General features: G+C 36.7%; 1 protein-coding gene across 1 annotated transcript in view; it reads left to right on the plus strand.

Annotated features, from left to right (window-relative positions):
• LOC144450600 (polycystin-1-like protein 3) overlaps positions 1-18,597 on the plus strand; it is an 84,701-nt gene extending 66,104 nt beyond the window's left edge. Inside the window, exons 4-20 of the mRNA XM_078141244.1 lie at positions 1,110-1,154; positions 3,441-3,584; positions 4,313-4,427; positions 4,549-4,625; positions 5,696-5,932; positions 7,006-7,438; positions 7,840-7,943; positions 9,118-9,348; positions 10,030-10,203; positions 11,068-11,228; positions 12,047-12,719; positions 13,153-13,300; positions 14,128-14,348; positions 15,123-15,246; positions 15,680-16,369; positions 17,067-17,396; positions 18,491-18,597. Coding sequence (XP_077997370.1) covers positions 1,110-1,154; positions 3,441-3,584; positions 4,313-4,427; positions 4,549-4,625; positions 5,696-5,932; positions 7,006-7,438; positions 7,840-7,943; positions 9,118-9,348; positions 10,030-10,203; positions 11,068-11,228; positions 12,047-12,719; positions 13,153-13,300; positions 14,128-14,348; positions 15,123-15,246; positions 15,680-16,369; positions 17,067-17,396; positions 18,491-18,597 — 4,014 coding nt within the window. The remainder of the gene's footprint in view (positions 1-1,109; positions 1,155-3,440; positions 3,585-4,312; positions 4,428-4,548; positions 4,626-5,695; positions 5,933-7,005; positions 7,439-7,839; positions 7,944-9,117; positions 9,349-10,029; positions 10,204-11,067; positions 11,229-12,046; positions 12,720-13,152; positions 13,301-14,127; positions 14,349-15,122; positions 15,247-15,679; positions 16,370-17,066; positions 17,397-18,490) is intronic.
• Positions 18,598-21,870: the final 3,273 nt, after the last annotated feature.

The raw sequence follows: 21,870 nt of genomic DNA on the forward strand, positions 1-21,870 counted from the left end.
ACACTTGTAATGAGGTAATGTTTTCAGGTCTTAATCTCTTTATTTCTCAATAAATAACATTTCTTAAAACAAAATATATAGCAAGAAGAGTAGCACGATTGATTGGGGTCTGTCACCACAGGACTCGCTGGCTGTAACCAGGCATGTGGGGCACAGACCACGGCGGTGCGAGACTCACACGCAGACCCTGCACCGCCCAATGCTCTGCCCTGTTCGCAGTACACGCCCCTTCTGGTGGTTAGTAACACCCAGGTACCACGCCTTCCATGATGTTACGTCACTCAAACAGGCAAGTGGCTTCACGACATGGCTGTTCGCCACGATACCTGCATGTGGAGCTCGTCCCCCTTTCTTTAACAGCACATCTTGTCTCCGAGTCATCACATATTGGCATTTATGTTGGGATTATAGCATAGTCATATAATCGCGGTTAATGCCAGGGGATGACTCCCATCAACTGCGCGGGCTGCAATCCGAAACCAAACACTGTTCTCATATTACATTAATATTAATATACTAGTATATACCAATTCACATCCTCACTCAGCCTTTCATTGCCAACGTTCGCACAGTGAACACAAGCACCATAACTCTAGAAAACAATTTTCCCACCCACCCACTCCTAAATACACACCTTACATGTACCATACCCATGTCTACATGTAATACTCTACTCATACACAATGCTCTGATCTCACATATGCACCACAGGCTAACACCAATGGGCATCACGTACTCCATCGTCAGGACACGCGCCTAGGGCGTGCTCCATGACATGGTTATCTGCTATGACGCCTGCCAATTATCAGACAAGAAAAAAAACACAAAAAAACCCACAGAATCAAATAAAAGAGTAAGAATGAGCAAATGTTATCAGTAAACACAGTTAGGGTTGCTGCTGCCACGGTTCTTGCGAGATGTAACCAGGCATGTAGGGCACATACCACGGTGGCATGCGAGACTCACATGCAGACCTTGCAACACCCAATGCTCTGCACTGTCTTGTCTCCTAGTCATCATTTATTCGCATTAATTAATTTTTAAAAACTGTCAATCAGGTCTGTTTCTAAGTATAATTTTAATTAAACTGCAATTGTTTATAATTTCAGGAATCATGCATGGAGGAATCAGCCGAAGCTGAACTGTTGACCAAGGTAACGTATTGTTTTAGTCGTCGTTCCCCTCCTCCCCAAGCAAGGCGGGGAGACCATCTGTCCATACAATGTACGTCCATCTGTGCATCCACCCGTAATATGTCATTTCACAGACATATGCACTATCTAATTTCTGTTAATCTAACACAATTACAGTTTGAACTTTTTTTTAAAACTGTACTGGCTGTAACTGGAATATTATTTTTCAATTGGACAATCAACAATATTTTTTGTAGAAATCATGATTGAGTTGCGGTGTTCAGTTTTAGGATGTGGACAGAAAATAAATTTGATCAAGTTTCTTAATGATACTATATCATGTGTACATCAACTACACAATTAGATTTGCCTACCGATGATTCAATACCATCAGCGTATATGATATAATTTTAGGATTATGGCAAAGTGATATAATCACGGTTAATGCCAGGGGATGACTCCCTTCAACTTCACGGGCTGCAATCAGAAATTAAACACTGGTATTCTGTTACACTAATATATATACCATGGTCTGTTATTGAGAATAGATCCATGTACATACTAACTAACATCTCCACTCAGCCTTTCACTGCTAATGTTCACACAGTGAACACAAGCACCATAACTCTAGGCAAACATTTTATTTGCCAGACTACTTGGCCTACCACCCAGCTTATCCAGCCTGTCCTACTGTATACTGTCACACAGGATGTCATGTAACGCTCGCAGTCGACCAAAGAGAGCTCATAAAATTCCTGCACGCTACAATTCTGGCTCTACCAGAAACTCAAATGATCGCCAGACATCAGCCAACGATCCCTCCACAGCAACTAGTAATGCTACGAGTCTGAGCGGAACCATTACGATCAGCCGGGATTAATTAGAAGCCATCATACAAGCGAGGATTGACACAGCCATATGTACCATTCTAGGAATCACGATCGAAATTCCACCGGTCGCGGCCGATCACCCCGTACATTAATGGATCCGCTCTTGTTGTCTCCCACCTCGGAGACCGGTCCGGACCACACCCGGACACATCCCACCACGCTAACGTCCACATTCCAGGAATCTCTACCTAATAGACCTGACCACAGGCACTTGTTTCTCGGGATATGTCTCAGAATATTTCTATCAGAATACAATAAAATGTCGACAATATCAATAATTCAGACGTGTTTAGCCAACTATTTATGAAAGGGGTAAAATTAAACTTGCTTCTGTGATTGCGCAAGTTCACTCACCGCGAAGTAAACACAAGGTAGGAAAGAGAACCGCCATTACCGTACGTCAACATGAACTTTCACCCGGCTCTTTTACTCAGCAAACATTTCGAAAATTGTACCTTCTGTCACTTCCTAGCTCCCAAATTTAATAATCTTCTGATAAATCATGTCGTTGTTACAATCGGACCATACCTACCAAAGATATCAACCGATTTCTGATGCCATGTAGGAGAATTTTTTCTAACTACCTTCCCGAGAACGTGATTGGATATCGATGTTTACATAGTAAATGGAGAGAGCCGCTATCGGCCGTAACATGTGCTGTTGTTAAGGTCTGGGGACAATATGCAAAATAGGTAGTTATAAAAAAAATTATCTGCTCCAATTCTCCTATGGTGCTCGCTGGCTGTAATAAGGTGTGTGGGACACGGACCACACCTGTGAGAGACTCAAATGCAGAACCTGCACCGTCCGATATGCTCTGCCCTGTTTGCAGTACACACCCCTGCTGGTGGCTGGCAACACTTGGGTGTCATGCCTTCCATGATGTGAGGCCACTCAAACAGGTGAGTGGCTTCACAACATGGCTGTTCGCTACGATACCTGCACATGGAGCTCGTCCCCCCCTTCTTTAACGGCACATCTTGTCTCTGAGTCATCATGTATTGGCATTAATCGTGATTGAGTTGTTAATAGGTAAAAAAATATGGTTACAAAAAACCCATCCCAGTTGTACAGTTTTAAGAGCCTTTATAGTAACAGTTGAATCATGATGCAACTAAAAATAAGATAAAACTCGACTAATCCCTGTAGTCACATGTCAATGCAATTACAAGTAATATGGGTTCACTATCACAGCTAGTCATGGTAATTTCAAATTATAAACATTTGTCTTTCCTACAGTGGCAAAGTCTTGGCTTGGTTTAGAGCTTAAAATAGTACTAACACACATGAAGAAAATACCAGGACAATTCTCAGTTTAGAAACCTTCTTGTAATAGAGTATTAGAAAGACCAACACAAGTTTGTGTCATCAATCATCTGAAAATAAGTCTAAATTAGAACATTTCACTTTAATACAGGGCGCAGGGTGGATAATTGATACATTGGAAGATGTCATGAGCACTGACTTGGAATTTAGTATACAGGATACAGAATTGGTGGCCCAAACCTTAGCCGTCATAACAACTACTTTTACTTCAGACGGATTCACTTCAAAAAGTGAGGTATGTAAAAGCTAAATGAGTTATAAGAATGTAAAGTAAACTACTTCTGTGAATCACAGTTGTCTGAACTTGTCTAGTTATGAATCCCTCTGTTTTCTTTTTCCTTTCTTTGGTTTAATTACACTTATTATATTACTATAAATTCTTGTTTATAGAAATGCCATGTATTTACATGTACATTGTACCCATCGTTCATATTAGTATTTTATGTTTCCATACATTGATTATGCCTCATCAAGTGAGAAATGGAGCAAATGCAACCCATTCCAATTTACCATTCAGTGGCTCTATTTCATACAGCCATGCAGAAACCAATAAGAAACTGCATATGCTACACTTTAAGATAGCAAAATTTAATACAGTTTCTTGCTACAGTTTGTTTATTAACTGAAATAAATTGATGTGCCACCATGCAGACATCAAATGCAAAACAAATGTCAAAACATTGGTGCCTATGTGTCTGTCTAGTTGCACTATGTTTCAATGGTTTATTTCATTTAGGCAAATGTAACAAGAAATTGCTATCTTGCTATAGTGTAGAACATGCCATTTCATATTGATTTCTGAGTGGTTGTATCAAACAGAGTCGCTGAAAGTGCTGCTGTATTTTGATCATAAAAGACACTACAAACACTAACTTACAACTCCCAATTTAAAAATATCTGCTAGTCTAGCATGTAACTTAATAAAAATTATACAATTTACAAAAACAATCATTTATATCATAGATGATAAAGAGAGCATCAGACGTGATTGGAACAGCTACAAAGTCATTGCAGAGATTCATGGAAAACAACACTGGTAGTTATAGCAACGAGACAGCTGTAGGAAAGATCAGAAATGGTAAGTCATCAAATATCTGTACAAACCAGATTTATATTAGTGAAACTGCTATGCTGAATTATATTAATTACTGATAGCATTGGTCTCTTACCAAATCTCCTTTTTTCTCACTTATCTTTAGATCTTCTTCATTCATCTTCAAATATGTTGTATGTGGTATTCGATTCTACTGTACAAGATATTGGTGAAGTTGACAAGGTATGAGAACAGAGGCTAGCCGTCCAGCAAAATCTGACAAGTTTTTAATAGAAACGGCCAACTATACACTGGAGCAAGGCATTAGGGGAAACAAACAAAGTTAGGAGCTAAAATGCATACAACAATAGTGTCAGTATGGGGAGAATTTTGTAGATGTTTAGCTGCTATTAATGTTTAGTCCCATAATGCCTTGCCCTTTTGGACAGTAGACCTCTTCCGCGTCAGATTTCCAATTTGTATTTAAAAGCAGTCAAGCCATGTAGAAGTTGGTGTAAATAACTTTTCTGGGTTCCCTAAACATAATTTGACTATATTTAGAGTAGTAGAGTGATGTGGAATGTTTATTCCCATAGTGCCTGGTCCCAGTCTACAGTAGACCTCTTCTAAGTCAGATTCCCAATTTGTGTGTAACTATAATTTAGAGCAGTCGAGCAATGTAGAATTTGTGGAAGTGAATTTTCTCGGTCCAAACTTTTTATGCATTATGTGGATAGCGGACAAAGTATTAGCTCCGTTCTCAGTAAAAGCTGCAAGGAGCTTAGGGGTTAGGATTATTCTCCGCTGTGCATCGTCCATCCATCAACTTCCCTACTTTCGTCTTCTCCTCTAAAACTGGATGGTCAATTGGCCTGAAATTTGGTGTGTATGTGTCATGTGATGAGCAGATATGTTTGTTCAAGACAAGTTGATTGGGTTATCAATATGCAAATTAGGGGTAAAAACAGAATTTTTTTGTTATAATATAAAAGTACAATTATAGTTTACCAACTTTCTGTGTGAAATGTGTTCTATAGTGTGTGTATGTTTGTGTGTGTGTGTGTGTGTGTGTGTGTGTGTGTGTGTCATCATATGAAACCACTATAACAACTTTTAAATTATTACTTTGCTAAACCGAAACTGCATAGTGGAAGAGCTGAACAGCAGAACCACTTCTACACATGTTACAAAAAAACCCAAAAAACCCAGCAGTGCTATTCCAATGATAGGTCACTTGTAATTATTAAATTTTGCAAATCATTAATTTATGAAGTATTCCTTTACTAAATATATGTCACTTTTCTCTGATCCAGATAAAGGAACCTACAACTACTCTATTTGATGCAATTAGTACATGCCTTGATATTACTGTGATGGCAGCTGACATTGGTAATAACTTGGCTATGTACGAAGATGAATGGATTGTTGCCATGGCCGACAGACGTAGTAGAAGTGATTTCCATGGTAGCGAGCTAACATCTGAATTTGGCGGTTTCACTCTTCCTTCTGGCAATGAAAATGATAATGAAATCGAAATCATGACTGTAAAGGTAGGATACAAATGAAAGATTTGACAATTAGTTGGTGGGGAAGAGGCAAAAGAAGAAGAATGTGTACTAGGAACAGAATTGTCATTCCAATTATCATCTTATCCTTGGGCATTAGTATATGCAAAAGGCATACTGTCCAACTTTGCATACATGCGTCCTTGTCCACATGTATCTCTGGAATGTATGAGTCAATTTCTGATCAAATATTGTGCATATTTGCTTCATTTTGATTTTTTGACCTTCATGTATCGCTGCATGAATGACTGCCATAAAAATTCACATGTATCATTAAATGTTTGTCTCTCCAACTTTGGAATCTTAATAGATAGTGACCTCATTTGAGTGTCCAGACCATGTTATCCATGGTGAATGTTTTAATGAGACCTTGACCTTGGACTCTATGTTTAAATTCAAATGACCCAAAATATACCAAGTGTTCATGTATGCCATTGACATGAATGGACAAACCCACAGAAGCTGGCGCTGTTGCTTAGTTCACCACTAGAGGGTGACCTGAAGGGTTGCCTTGCGAGTGCGAAGCATTAGCGTGCTTCGTACTCACTAGGCAACCCTTCAGGTGGTGAACTTAGCAACAGTGACAGCTCCTGTGGACAAACCTGGCACAGCTGTCAGCTACTGTAGTCAATTTATGTACATCACCTTTTTAATTACCTTCGCAATAATGACCGAACGATAGCCATTCAGAATATTCAAACTGTCGGGGACTATGTTTTCGATTAAACTTTTTCTTTTCTTTTTCTTCACTACCATCTCACAATATCATCACCATCATCACATTAACAGAACGAGTCATCATCATCATCATCATCATCATCATCATCATCATCATCTTTATCATTATCATCATCATCATCATCACCATCATCATTGTCGTCCTTTCATTACAGTATTGAGACTAAATTAAGATATTCAAGTAAATACTATTACACAAAAAGTACTAGGATGAGCTCTTAGACAAATTTTGTAGAATACATTCTTCAATTGAATGATTTTACATTTACCAAATGCTCATTTTTCTTGAATTCTAATATGTTTCTCCCTTTTCGTCATAGTTCATAGGAGTTGCCATGAACCCAATCACATGGAACACCCCCAAACCATTAATAGGTTCGCCTTTACTGTCTTTGGAAGTGCTTGATGAAACCAGAACCGCTGATCCACTGCCAGGAACTAATGTTCTTGAGATAAAACGTCAAGAAAGAGGTGATAAACGTAAATCAGTAATTACCACAATTGAGACAAATCTGCTGATTGAGGAAAGGCTGTACTTTCAAATCAACGAATCAGAGCCAGAGAGCCTACTGACTTTAACCATTGATTCAGACGACCCGACTTCAGAGATTGACGTCTACGTCATGACCGATGTCTTACCTAATGAAACCATGTATGACAACAAGTGGTCACTTACTGGAGACTATCCAATGACAGTGTTCTACAACAATGATAACAAAGACATCCACTCATACAATCTGTTGATTACATTCGGTGAGTTATATGACAAAACCCCATGGTGAGTGAGTGCATGTGTAGCATACTCAGGGTATTTGCATGAGTGTGTATAGTGTTCAGTGTGGTTGTACTTTCATGAGCTTAGTGATTGAAAGGCACAAAACACTGCAAATATACATATAAACCTGAAGTACTCACACTGACACTCCTGCAGGATGGGGTTGTGTTCTTATTACACATATTTATCCTAAATAGTTTTCACTACATGTAGTTACAAAACAGACAAACTTTTAAAGACTTGGACTTCATATCAATGTTTCTCAAAAAGTATACTCTATCGCCAGAGGGATTCTATTGTATTTTCCATGAATTAAAGTAAGGATGATAATAAGATTTGACAAAATAAAATTTTGTTATCTCTTCCCTTGCATGTCTAGGAAATTGGACACAAAATACTCAAACAGTAACTTTGAATGCAGGGTTTAAAATCTGCCGATATTGGGATGAAACTGATGAGGAATGGAAATCGGATGGATGCTGGGTAAGTACAAGTTTATACTTCACTTTCTATTTTAATACAATATCACTTTGTAGTATCATATATTTATCATCTGTATTTTAGTTTTAACAAAAACTCTGATAATTTTGTTTATGAATAACATTATACTGAGGTGTATGCAAATATCAAGAATGTTTTTGTTTTGTGATTATTTTTTATTGTCGGCACCAAATTTTTTGAGAGATTTTCTCATTATCCTTTTGAAATAATGCAGTGTGATGTAATATTACTAAGAAATAATTGATAAGTTAAATTTTTGCTGTTATATCATGTTAAAATAGTTAGGAATATGACCACAAGGGTGTGATTCTAGTTAACCATGACAGAGTTTGACAGCTTTGCATTGCTGATCATTCAGCCTGAATACAACAAGTAACACTGAGGTAAAAAAGCAATTTCTGTATGTGGTACACTCATTTATAGCATTCATATCAAGTATAAAAGTATACTGTTTCAATTGGTTTATTTACAAGCCTAGCATGTGGCCTTTCTGTGTGGTCAATTAGCAAATTAAACAGTACATGATGGTGTTTAGTCTTTGTTCTATACATCACTCATAATCAAAGAGGTCAACATGAATTTCCATCATTTCCTGATGTAAATGTTATTTCAAACGTAATAAAGACAAAGCAAGACTAAATGTAACAAAGTATTAACCAACGTCCTCTCACGCAATGCATCTTGGAACTGGAAAATCGACTTTTGTGGTATCTACAGAAAATGCTTTACTTTGGTGTTATGGGTTGTAATATCTAACAAGTATGATCATGGCAATTGGCCATGTAATGCTTGTAGCTGGTGTACAGGAAATTGAAGTACTAACTAGCACAGTGACCCTTAGTGAAGTTCCTTAAGAACTGGTGTTCATGTTTGTAACTGTGTAATGATCATACCAGTAGGTATAGCTGAATTCTCTGTGTTGCAATGGCTTAATATACTCAATATATTAATCCATACAGCAGAGAATTGCCAAAGTCAAGTTTTAAAAAACATTATGCTTGAACAAGCTTATAGCAGTTATTTTTGGAAAGGTTGTTACATATGTGGCCAATTGTACGGAGATGAAAATAATTTGAAAATAACGTGTAAAGGATGAAAGAATATTAGATATGCGTAATTTGTCGACGTCTCACAAAGATTCTGCATTCTATTCCAGCCTAGTGATCTTGTAACCAGTGATGGCACCATAGTATGTGAATGCAGTCATCTGACCAAATTTGTTGCTGCTGATATTATTGTCCCTGTGAATACAATAGACTTCAGTACTGTGTTCACTAAAGGTATTACTGACAACTCGGTGGTGTTGTTAACGATATCAGCTTTCTTCATCGTTTATATATTGATTGTGATGTGGATGCGAAGAAAGGACAAACATGACTTGATTGAGGTACGTTTCATTATATATTAAGCTTACTAAAAGTCTAATAGTAATAGCAAAATAAATCCAGTGCAATCCACTTTGTTTAAAGGGGAACTATTAGCTGAGTTATACACTTTGGGTGTAATTTAATGTACAGTACATATTTAGGCATTCATAGTATTCTACTTACTGATGCATACTTCACCATCACATGCAAACAATTGACCTTAAATTTGTATTTAGACATAATGATGGAATCACTGACATACTTTACTATATGTATATTACGTGTATTATTAAAATGTTGAGAAAACCACTACCATGCAATTGTAAATATTCCACAGTGCCAGAAGCCAGAATATCATAGAAGGCATACAGATCAACAAAAGCATTTAGAATTTAATCATGGCTGAAGTATTTTCATGCCCCCCCCCCCCCACCCAGAAAAAAAAGATAACTCAGCTTGTGCCAATTTTAGTTATAATGCATTTCTTGTTTGTCAATATTAAAGCATGGTATGAACCAGTATACTTCATTATAGGACGTTCTCACATTTTCTTTTCATCATTTTGTTCAGAATTTCTAGCCCAAGTTGTGCGCTTAAGTAAACGCTTTTACGACAGTGTCTCTCATTTTGAATATATGTTTTGTCATATATTATGCTCAGTGATAGCTCAGAAATATTTATTTCAATATTTACTTTTCCAGTGGCTGTCGCCTCCTTTATTTGGGAACAAGACTGAAGACAACTATTTGTACCAGATAACTGTTTACACTGGACTCAGACCAAATGCAGGGACAACATGTGATGTTTCATTTGAAATAACTGGTGAACAAGATCAAAGTGGGGTCAAATTCCTCAAGGATAAGGAAAGAATTGTGGTAATATGTTGTATGTTGTTCAATACTAAAGATAGAACCCAATGACGCATAAGTAAAAGTGTTCCGATGAATAGTCAGGGTATTTGCATGAGTGCGTACTATGTTCTCTACAGTCCTATTTTCACGAGCCTTGTGAGTGATAGTGCAACAGGAAATGCCACAAGCACTTAGTGCAAATACCCCAAAGTACTTGCTCTGGTACTTACACATCACACGTCCAGCCTAATTTCTCCCCTGGAACTATTGTGGTACTATTGTTTACCCAAATCATGTTAACAACAAATTCTCTAAAAATCATACTGTGTAATCACATGATTTGGTATACAAGGAATATTCACATACACTCATTTGCATAAATGTGTACAATCATGTTATTGGTACCATCTCACAGTAAAAATAAAGTAAAATACCTACATTATTTTGTGACGTCATGTTATCAGAAACAACCTTTTTCATTTTTGCCTCAACATAATTCACCTGTTAAATGTCATGTGATAAATTGAACTGCAACTTTGATGTCATAGTTTAAACAGTCATGTGGAGAATCTCTGATGCAAAATAATAATGAAAGCATTCTTATTTTAAATTGTATTTGTCTTATATGCTAGTTTTGTTATGTTCGTATGTAATTTTATATCATGGTGGTGTCAGTGATTTTTCTGCTTTCTTATCTCAGAATCCAATTTATTCATAAAATTTATGAGAAAGATGTCATTCTCAATAGAGGATATTAGGAGTTAAGAATAACTAGAGGCATGACCCATCTACTAAAACAGAATAACTTGTCATCGACTTTTCTGGACAAACGTTTGGAATTTTCAGTTTTTACTTTTTTTAATCATTTTTGAAATATTTCTCCTGCAGAAGCTGTCCACTGGTTCAGTGAGAACTTTCATTATGTCAGTGCCCAAGTGTCTTGGTCCATTGCTGTACATTCACATCTGGTTGAATATTACTAAGGGCAAGCTGGTTGATGGTTGGTTCTTGGAGAGAATTGAAGTCCTTGATCTTCAGAAGAAACACAAGTATGTGTTACATTTCGATATATTTCAAGTGAATTATCCATTCTAAGAGTCCATGCTTGAATAAGTTCAATGCAAGAGATAGTAATTTTCAAACTTGTTTTCGTTATTTCTATTTATAATGCATATTTATTTGTTGACCATGCATGTCTCAAATCAGGGTCATTATATTATGTGCTGCAGTGAGTTATCATATGTATCTATAATAATGTGTTGTGTATTACAATGAAAAGATCAAGATGCCATGCACTAATTATCCATAGCGTGTCCCAGTACACTGCCCATTGTACTTAAACCCATTTTGTGATAATGCCTTTAACTTGTCTTTTCAAATGTTTGAAAGACTGACAAAGTTTTCAATACCTTTGCCAATCAGCCCAACATTATTATATAGTATTGTCAATGCCAAACATGTGTGCATAAAGTAGGGGTATTGGGTATACCTTTTTGGCCAGGACGATGGGTTTTTATACCTCATTAGTATTTGTTTTCAGCCCTTCTTAAAGTTTTGCCCTTCCGTACAATCCGTTCTTCAAGTCATAAAGTCTTAATGTACACAATATGTACAAGCCACATGATAAACATAAACATTATAAAACAAAAGATATAGGCTCCTCCAGGATTTGTCCTGGAAGCTAAACTAATTAGCAGCGATGAAAGTATGATAAACTGTAAAGAGATTGGCAGATACGTTTAAAGAGGTACACATACTTACATTTTTAGTAACTGAGTATTATTATGTGAAGTTCTCTCATATTCTCTTTACTAATTGATTTTACCTATTGAAGTCATAATGAACATCTTTTGATTTTGACATATAGATTCCATTTCACCTGTTACAAATGGTTTGCTATTGACAAATCTAGCAGCACTTTACGACAAGTACTACCAGTTTGCAGCAAACCCCAATTGACGAAATTTGTGCATTTGATGTCAAGCCATGGTCGAGATAAAATGACCGATGACTACCTATGGGGTTCCGTCGTAAATAGGCAAATACCAAGTTCCTTTACACGAGTCGAACGCCTATCCTGTTGTCTGACTGCCATGTTTTTAACAATGTTGGCAAATGCTATGTTTTACAACAGTGATGATAGAGTTCAGTCAACAAAGATAATACAGTTGGGACCGATAGAGATTCCTCTTGGCATGATCTATACAGGATTGATCAGTTGCCTGGTAACCTTACCAGTATCCATCATCACAGTGTATCTATTCAGTAAATCCAAGCCTTATCATGGTGTAAAGAGAAGGCATGGTTCAGCAACTATTCTGAACACCGCAGACAATCTCTCGGACATCGATGACAAAAACTTCCCGTTACCTTGGTGGTGTAAATGGATTGCTTGGTTCTTAGTTTGTATTTGCGTACTTCTGTCAGCATTCTTTGTTGTACTGTACAGCCTACAATGGGGTCCAGATGTTTCAAAGGAATGGTTAACATCTCAACTTTCATCTTTGTTTCTGTCATCATTGCTAATTGACCCATTAAAGGTAAGCAAGTTAAACATTTCATTTTTGTATCATTATTAGTGTAAGTACATGTAAATCTGCTATACCCTAATTACTGTATACATACCAAGTATACTATATACAATGAACGTGACACGTAAGCATACTAAAAATAATATAAAATGTAATATTGTCATTGTGTATGATACACATATACATGTACAATATTTTGTTTATCCATTTCTGCATACATTTCAATGGAGTGTCTGTAGACATAAACACCGCCTTTTTGTTCTAACATTCAACTTATTGACTTATGCGACATAGTGTAATAAGTAACTTTATAGCTACAGTTTATTGACGTGATCTTTTTTAGAGTAGCATACATTATCTGTCAAATTATCTCATTTCTCTAATGCTAACAAAAGGAAATGTCACTGATTATATTATCCTTCTTCATGTTCTCTTTATACAGGCAATCCTAATAGCCTTTGTGCTTACACTGAAGTTCAAGTTGCTCAAAGAACCAACCAAAGCGGAACCAGACAGCAGTGATAAACGTGGTATTAAAGAACCCATTCAGTTTGATTCCATTAAAGTGGAAGAAACTTGCAAACTAAAAGGTGAGTAATCTATGTGTAGTATACATACAGTTAAAGCAATGTAAATAGAGACCATATTTCTACTTATATTGGAGGTGATAAGAAAGCCAATCAATCAATCAATCAATCAATCAATCAATCAATCAACCAAATAATTTGTATTTATATCACCAAAATCCAATGGGATGTAATGTTCTATGCTACTAAACAGGGACAATAGTACGAGTAAATCGATGTCATTTTAGACAATATTAAATACATTGTTGCAAACCACGGCCTGTTTTACGGCACAATTCTTAACTGCCCCACTGGAAGTGTAGCGGACGAAATAACAGCTCTGGTTTGTGAGAATGATTAAATATGTCTTTGAACAAAATAGTTTAAACAAATGTTTTCTAGCAAGCAAGATCGAGCGGCTCAATGTCAATGATATCTGGCTGACGTGTGAGCATTTGAAATTGGTGAACCAAACCTAGAACCATTGCAAGCAATCAATGCACTGACTAGATTAAACATACCATGCACATCAACCAAGTACATGCCTGTAAGTGTGTAAGATATATTAGATGGGAATGACTGTACACTGTTTTAATTCTGAACGAAATGGTTCTAATGTCCAAGGTAGAAAATTACTCCCCCTTCTCTTAACGTAAGACACCGTCTTCATTACTTATTCTACAAGACTAATGACATTTCAGAGAGACTATCAAAATACCATAGTGGTATTTTATTTCTGTAGGAATTTATAGATATTTGCCCAGATTATAGTTTATACTAAAACTTTCAAGATTCTCATTATTGATATCATTTTGTGTTGTTTTTCTATTTTCCAAACCTTCACCAATCAGACACAAGTGACTTTGCCTCTCCCCCAACACCAAAGGAGATAAAGAGTGCAAGACAACTTTACATCAAACATAGGAAGCTGATGAAAACGATGAAAGACATGATATTTTGGATACTGTTTCTTGTGGTGACAGTACTGATCACTCAAGTGTACAGATCTCCATCCCATTACTATAGTAACAAAGCCATGTATCAGACTATTGGGCGCAGAGAAGCACTCCAGGTAATTTAATACATATTTGTCAGGCTGTGTTGTTAAAGTGGTCATATAGATGAGATATTGTTATTTATTTGAGCAAAATGTTTAAAAGATGAAAAGTATTACTATCCTGTTTCTATACTTTTAAAAACAATTATTATGTTAACAATTAGACCAAGTCTGGATTTGTAAGACAATTGCAAAAAACCCAAATGATATGTTTGACTAAAATTCACTGCCTATGACGTTGGAGAGCTCTCCAATGCCTATGCCTATATAAACAATAACAAGTCTTTTACAATAAATAAGTAACAAACACGGACTTGATCCATGTTGTTCCTCATTTGGTATTTTTCAAGCAGAATAAAATAGTAAAGTTGTTTTCTTGATCAAAAATCCATTTAAATACCTATTTGTCATCCATATGGCCAATATAATCTGTCGTGTTCTGTTTATATGTTTGATTATGTAATGTGATTGTTAGTATGAGTGTTTGCATTAGCAATGCTGGCTTGTAGTGTTTTTTCAGTTATTTTGTTTGTTTCTTAGCTTTTTATTGTTCTGGGGTTAGGCCTCGGAAATCACGCTACAGTTTCACTTTCAAGAAGACTATCTATCAGATCATCCAGAATAATTCATTGCTGGTCAACTGTTGGCCAGCCACAGCTCTGACGGTCACATGTTATATCCATCAAATGCTATATTTGTGTATTCAATTTGTGAAACTACAATGTAGTATTACTACATACCATTAATTTGGATATGTAACGTCTTTCCGTGGTTGTCTGTGTTTTTTAGTGCAGGGATGTTAGCTGTATTCTAGAATGGATCAACAAACGGGCACTATATTTTGACAAAGAAATCACAGACATGTCCTATGTTGTCAGCAACATCACCTTGCGACAGCAACGTATCGCAACAGGTAGGAATGAAAAAACGATAACAAGTTTGATTCTGACATGAAAATAATCATTTTCAATTTTTTTATTTCCTTTCTGGCTTCCTTAGCTAACCTGCACACATTACCAAGATATTTATTCATGTTCAGGGCTGTTGAATGCCATACATGATCTGCATTCATTTGATCTTCTTAGTATAATTTTGCATGGTTCCTACAAATGTGAAGTAATTAGACTATAAACTCATTTAGACTTAATGATATAGTCATTGTTTAAACTAAACATAGCTTTAAAAGTAAGAGACACTTCTAGTTCTCATAGCCAGGCAATAAGTGGGTACTATGTTATATTAATGAGTAAACATTATTAATAGCGATTTCAGGTTTTCAATACTAGAGTTGCTCCTTTTCATATGTCATAGTCTCATTTTGTTCCTATCATTTCATACTTTTTCAGACCTCTGTTCAGATAAACCAGTACTGAAAGCAATTCATGAGAAGTGCATTTCTCATGAAGAGATGGATAAAGGGGCATACAGAACAGGATGGACGACATCACAAGCAGACAATGTAACCAACTTTACATACTCGCCATGGGTGCATAGTAGTCATCACCACAACCATCTAAAGTACACACTCTCTGTCTGGGCACCAAGTGGCAAGCGATACAACGCAGATGGTTTCATTGCACCACTCGGTAAAGATGGGCGTGCAGCGAGAGATTCCATAGACACTCTAATTGATAACGGATGGGTCGATAGGTACACACGGGTCCTTATCTTGGAGTTCACCACATACAACCCAAATGCGAATCTCCTCAGTGCGGTAACATTCCTAGCAGAGTGTCGTAGTACAAGTATCATCTCTACCATGATTGAGGTTTCTACTGTGGTCTTAATGGATCCATTCCAAGCCAAGAACGACACAGTCTTTCCGGTAATATGTCATGCCCTGTTCAGCATTCTCACACTACATTTGTTGTTCAGATATCTCTCTGATGCAGGTGTGTGTGGTTGTAAAGTTGCATGGAGTTTCTGGAACGCATGGTACTTGACAGGTTCGGCTTTAGGCATGATTTCCACCGCCATGCTGATTCTACGATTGGTCGTGATGAAATGGGTACTTCAAGAACTCAGCCACTGTGAAGGTAATTTACATGCCAAGTTGAATTTACTTGACTGTCTGCTTTGGGGTTCTTATCAATCTGATTATCCTCTCCCTGTCTACAAGGGGGTATTTGTTTGTACACAAATTACTACACATTAAACAAATAAACAATTAAAATCTGATCAAGGTGGATGCTTATTCCCAATGAAAAACATAGAGAACCACAGCCTCCTCAGTTAGCAGATTCATGACCCCCAAATGGTTATTACCGTCAAATGAACTACTCATGAATATTCATGTTCTACCATTGCATATTTCTGCAGTACACAGGAGCGAGCCAAAATCATAACGAGGAGCGAGGTTGAATTAGGTTTTACTTGGCAATTATGTGTAATGAAAGTGATGTAACAGTACAAAACAACTCTCCAGGATCAAAAATTACAAAAATGTCTTAACTCCTGTAGTGTCATTCCCCTTTAACAAGCAATGACATATATTTATTTCAGACTGCTATGGAAGTGTACGATATCTGACATTTATTGATGACATCCATACAATAGTCCTTGCACTTGTATCTTTTGTTTCAATTATTGGATTGATTAATATTATCTCTCTGAATCGAACCACGTCTATTCTTGGCATATGTATTGGTATTGCTGTGCGACGACTTCTCTTATTCACACCACTATTCTTTATTATATTCTTTGCATATGCTCAGTTGTTCTACTTCTTGATAGCACCAACTTTAGGATATGCTAGCCTGTATGACACAATGACACAACTGTTATTTCTCCCTCTGACTTCTTCACACCACAGTGAGTATGCTGACTCTGTAGTTGCACAGATCATGATCTCAACACTTCTCTTTCTGAAGAACTGTATCTATGTGGTGCTTGTTATGTCTATTGTCAATACTGCATTCAAAGAAGCACATCTCCAGCCAGGACTAATGGGTGAAAGACGCAATACCTATGACAACCTGCTGGATAAGATTCGCCATTGGTTTCGAAACAGTTGGATTTATAGACGTTACATTTCTCTTTGGAAACAAGATACTAGTAGAAAAGGCAAGTATTCCTGGGCAACACTTTTTTCTTTTTAATAAATGTTATTCAGTTTTGTCAAATAAAAGGAAAGACGAAAAGAAAAGGAACATTTTATCGACAAGCATTTTCAAATCCTTCATTTCTTTAAACCTGCACTTGCTGTAACTGGGGTATTATTTTTTGGATAAGACAACTGACATCATATTTACAAAATTGTTAAATATGCGAAAAATCTTATATTGCCCACGTCAATTTTGTTTATTTTATCTATGTTGTAACACTATATAGTAATAACTTGAAATCTTAATTCATCGGGAGCATTAATTTTTGGTTGCAGAACTAAAATCAATTTGATGGCATTGCACTAATATGTATCGCAACAGGTGATTGAGTACTTTTCAAGGTGTATGATATTATGAGTATAAGTCATTTTATCAAACAATTTGAAAACAGTTTTGTTTTAAGAAAAATTCCAGTTGCAGCTAATGTAGCTTTACTAGAGGAATTGTTAATTGATGGCCTTCAGTGTCCCTTTGCTTTTTGTACTTCTCATGTGCTCTGTATAACATCCTGCTACTTTGTATTGTATTGAAGTATCCTACGACAGAACTATCTTAACATTATCAAATAATGTAGATGTTGAAATTGCTACATGACAAAAAATTTCTTCTCTGACAGAAAGATAGACATGGTTTAGCGTAGAACCTTTACAGGGTTGATCTTGACAATATCTACTCAACCAGTAAGTTGAAAGGACATTATCAAGATCAATACCAATGCTAATACATCAAATTGTTGCTTGCATGTATTTCAAATCTCTACACCAAGCAGTATTTGTAATTATAAAGTCATGAAAATCTAGTCTTAGGACCAAAAACGATCATCAACTTGGTAGTCATAATCAAATGTCTTACGCAGGTTATGCAAAATGTATAATGCACAAGTAGTTCAAAGTTTTTTTGACATTGACCTTTTAGAGCTCTCTTCGTCAAATGTACTAAGATTTTTGATCTATTAATATGGGTTAGTACACTAGAGCTAATCTTTTGATTTTACAATTCTATATCATACAGATAAAAAATTACTACATTCATAATTTTATCATTTTTATTCAGTGTTCAAACGTAAAAGGGTTCGAAAGATTTCAAAGAAGGTGTCTGCCTTCAACAAACTAGAAGAACGTCTGAAGGTGATAGAAGAAAGAGTTGACAAAATGAAATAAGGATGGCATACAGTGTGTGTATGGTCCTGTCGTACTTTACCAGGTTTATGTTTAAGGGGTTTAACTCAATCTCGACCCTCACAACAGTCAACCAAGTTTATGCTCTGAATAGTTTTGTAGGTTGGCTGAAATTTTATTGCTGTTTTAAGATGATAATAATGTGTGTGTTTTATTGTCATATATATATATATTCAGTTGTTATCAATTCATGGAATCACGGTCATTTGACATATAACCATAGCTATTGTGGTCATTCTAAAGTTCATGTTTTGAAAATTCAATGTATGCACCATGTATGACCATAACAGTTATGGTCAACGTAAAGTTCACTTCTTTGAAAATATTGATTTACTCATTATGTATCACCAGCAGTGTTCCCTCTAAGTTTTTTGAGACTGAGCAACTTAAGGAGAAGGAAAGAAATGGAAAAGTTGACATGGTGGCCATGTTTGTGCAACTGGGAGGGGGGGGGGGTTCAGAAGCTGGGTATCCCCCTCCTCTGGCCAAAGGCCAGAAGCAAAATCATATATTTATTCGGAATACAAAGCAAAACTCTTTACCTACTCTTCGATGCCGAATAGAGAGAAATAAAACTCTCTGACAACATTTGATTTCATCATTGATTAACTTCATTTGTATATAGTTTCATTGCATTCTTGATACTTGGATATAAGGTTGTGCAAAACATGAAATTTGACTGTAAGAGCAAAATGGAGACTTTGTACAAGTAGCGTGCTAATAAGCCTTAGCGGGGACACTGATCACCAGCACAGTTTTGGTCAATATGTAGTTCACTTTTGAAATTATACATGTAAGTTGTGTCTATTTTAAGTATGTTTAGCCTAGATCTGGATTTTGACTAAACGTCTCTCTGCAGATTATTCCTCACATAGCTCCACCCTTCTCGTTGATTCTGTGCATGCTCACATGGTGATGTCACTGACATCATCTGATACAGTGGGTAGATCAATAAATAAATAGTTCTAAAATTTGCTCATTTTTTCCCCAATGCGTCATTAAAGTAAATTATCGAAAACACCTCTACAGAGGAACGTTAGTTAAAGTCAGACTTTGTCACAAAGGATGCAGGCTACAGTATATTATATGTTCTTGGTTGTGTTTGTATGTGTTGTACTTCATGATTATGTTACAATATGAGGAATTAACTGACAAAGTGGCATTTTACTTTGGCATCAGTCTTCGATCAGATCATGAACTGAAGTAATGTGCAAATGCACCAGCAAATAGTACCATGTCACATTTATGACAAGTACAACCAGAGTCAATAATGGACATTGCAAAGTTAAAGGTATACACCCTGACAAATGGCTATAAGGAACATATAGGAGTCATGATAGGTGAATGGTTAGAGTGGCTGGCTTCGATTCTGCAGGTTGCTGGGTCAAGCCTCACTGTGGTCGTTTTTCTGAATGGCTAAAGTCCTTAGGCAAGATTTGAATCATGATTGTGCCCCAGTCAACCCAGCTGTATAATTGGGGACCTGGTAGTATAGAGGTTGCAATGGATTGTATCTCCTCAGCTAGGGAGATAAGGAAGTGCATAGGTTGTGGTGATAGGTTTGTGACAGGGATAATATCTGTAATAATAAAATTTCCCACTTTGAGCGCAATGTGAGAAGTGGTATAAATATAAAAAGTGACATTATTATTGGCTCTACCATATGGCCATCATTTCGGGGGGGGGTGGTTGAAATGCATGATAGAAATATAATAACCATGTTTGACAAATTGTTATCCGTCAATTCCTTGTAATGTGTTTCTCTGTTGCATGTATTATTGTACCTCTCTTAAAGTGTACATGCAAAGGTACATACTTTTTTTCGTAATTATGTTTATTTTGCCATAAAAATAAATGAAATTGCATTCATACCTCTAAATATTGCGCGCATTGGCAAGAAAGTCGCAAAAATACTTGCCCCCTTAATCCCCTGTGCTTCGACTAACTTCGGCACCGCAACCAGCTCACGAAAGGTGTCGAGGTCCCACGTGTTACAAAAGCCTTCTAAGCCTTTGTGTAATGTTTACTTATGAATTACTAATTACGCTTGCATTATAGTATTATCTGTAACTGTACATATTGTGGTGTACCAGTTTAGTCTTCCGACAACAATGGTTCCTTGGTGTTTTGTCGGCAGCACCCGCAGTGAAACATCACCCTACACACATTTCCGAGTGATATAACTGAGTAGGTAATAATGGGTGAAGGCAGTTGAAATCACGTAAAAACTGGACAGTGACGCCATACAGTGAAAGTCGGTAAATGTTACCGGGGCCGGGGTTCTCCACGCCACCGGTGTAGCCATGATCAAAGCGAAAAAAGGAAGACAAATAAAATAATTTGAAATGATGTTTTCAAGAAAGCAAGTTAGCTTCATAAAATATTTTCATTACGATAGCATTTGTTTTTAAACAATGCGTAGTCCGATTGTATGTTTTGATTTCCATGTTGCTGGGAGTCGATCGTTTTCATTGTGATACATCACATACATCGTCGGAATCATATCAAAGTAAAAAGACGCAACGCTCATTATAATGTTGCTATTTTTGTTTCCATTGTTTTGTCTACATGAACAATTACTGTGTCATGCCAATCACATGTCAAAAGTGGATGGACACAGCAAAGTACAGTCAGCACTAAGCATCACGCTCCCAGGTCAAATAACTTCAACAACGTAAGACATGTCTATCCATAAAAAACTCAAACAAAAATGGTCGGAGACAATACACAATACACCACAGTACGGTCGGCTTCAGTGAACATGGGCCGTGCTTTGAAAGAAGATGAAACCACTTCATGTCACTGTGTGGATGGTAATGAACGCAGTAAAAAATGAAATAAAGTACGTGTACACATAGCTTTCAAGAGGGACGGTTATCCAACAAAACGTTCTGCTCTAACGAATTTGTGGGTCTACTTTCGCGAAGATTTTGAATGGTCATAGATTGAATGTACTGTTACAACACGCTACATTTGAACAACTTGAGAGAATATTATGGGGAACTCTTGAAGCCATTCTCATTCTCTGTATGTTTGATGGGAATGGAAATATTACATAATTTTCGTTTCGATTACATTGTCTGCAGGAGCTGTTTTCCACCCATTGAATAGTTATGTCAACAAAGGACGCTGAACAGCATTCACTTTATGTAAACAACACGGACATACTCATTCACTGCCAGAGGAACTATCGTTACTGCTAGCGGTCGGTTCGAATGAATTTGGCTAAATCACACCATCAGATGTTAATGCTGG

This window comes from Glandiceps talaboti, chromosome 20, assembly GCF_964340395.1.
Source record: "Glandiceps talaboti chromosome 20, keGlaTala1.1, whole genome shotgun sequence".
Taxonomy (NCBI): Eukaryota; Metazoa; Hemichordata; class Enteropneusta; family Spengelidae; genus Glandiceps; species Glandiceps talaboti.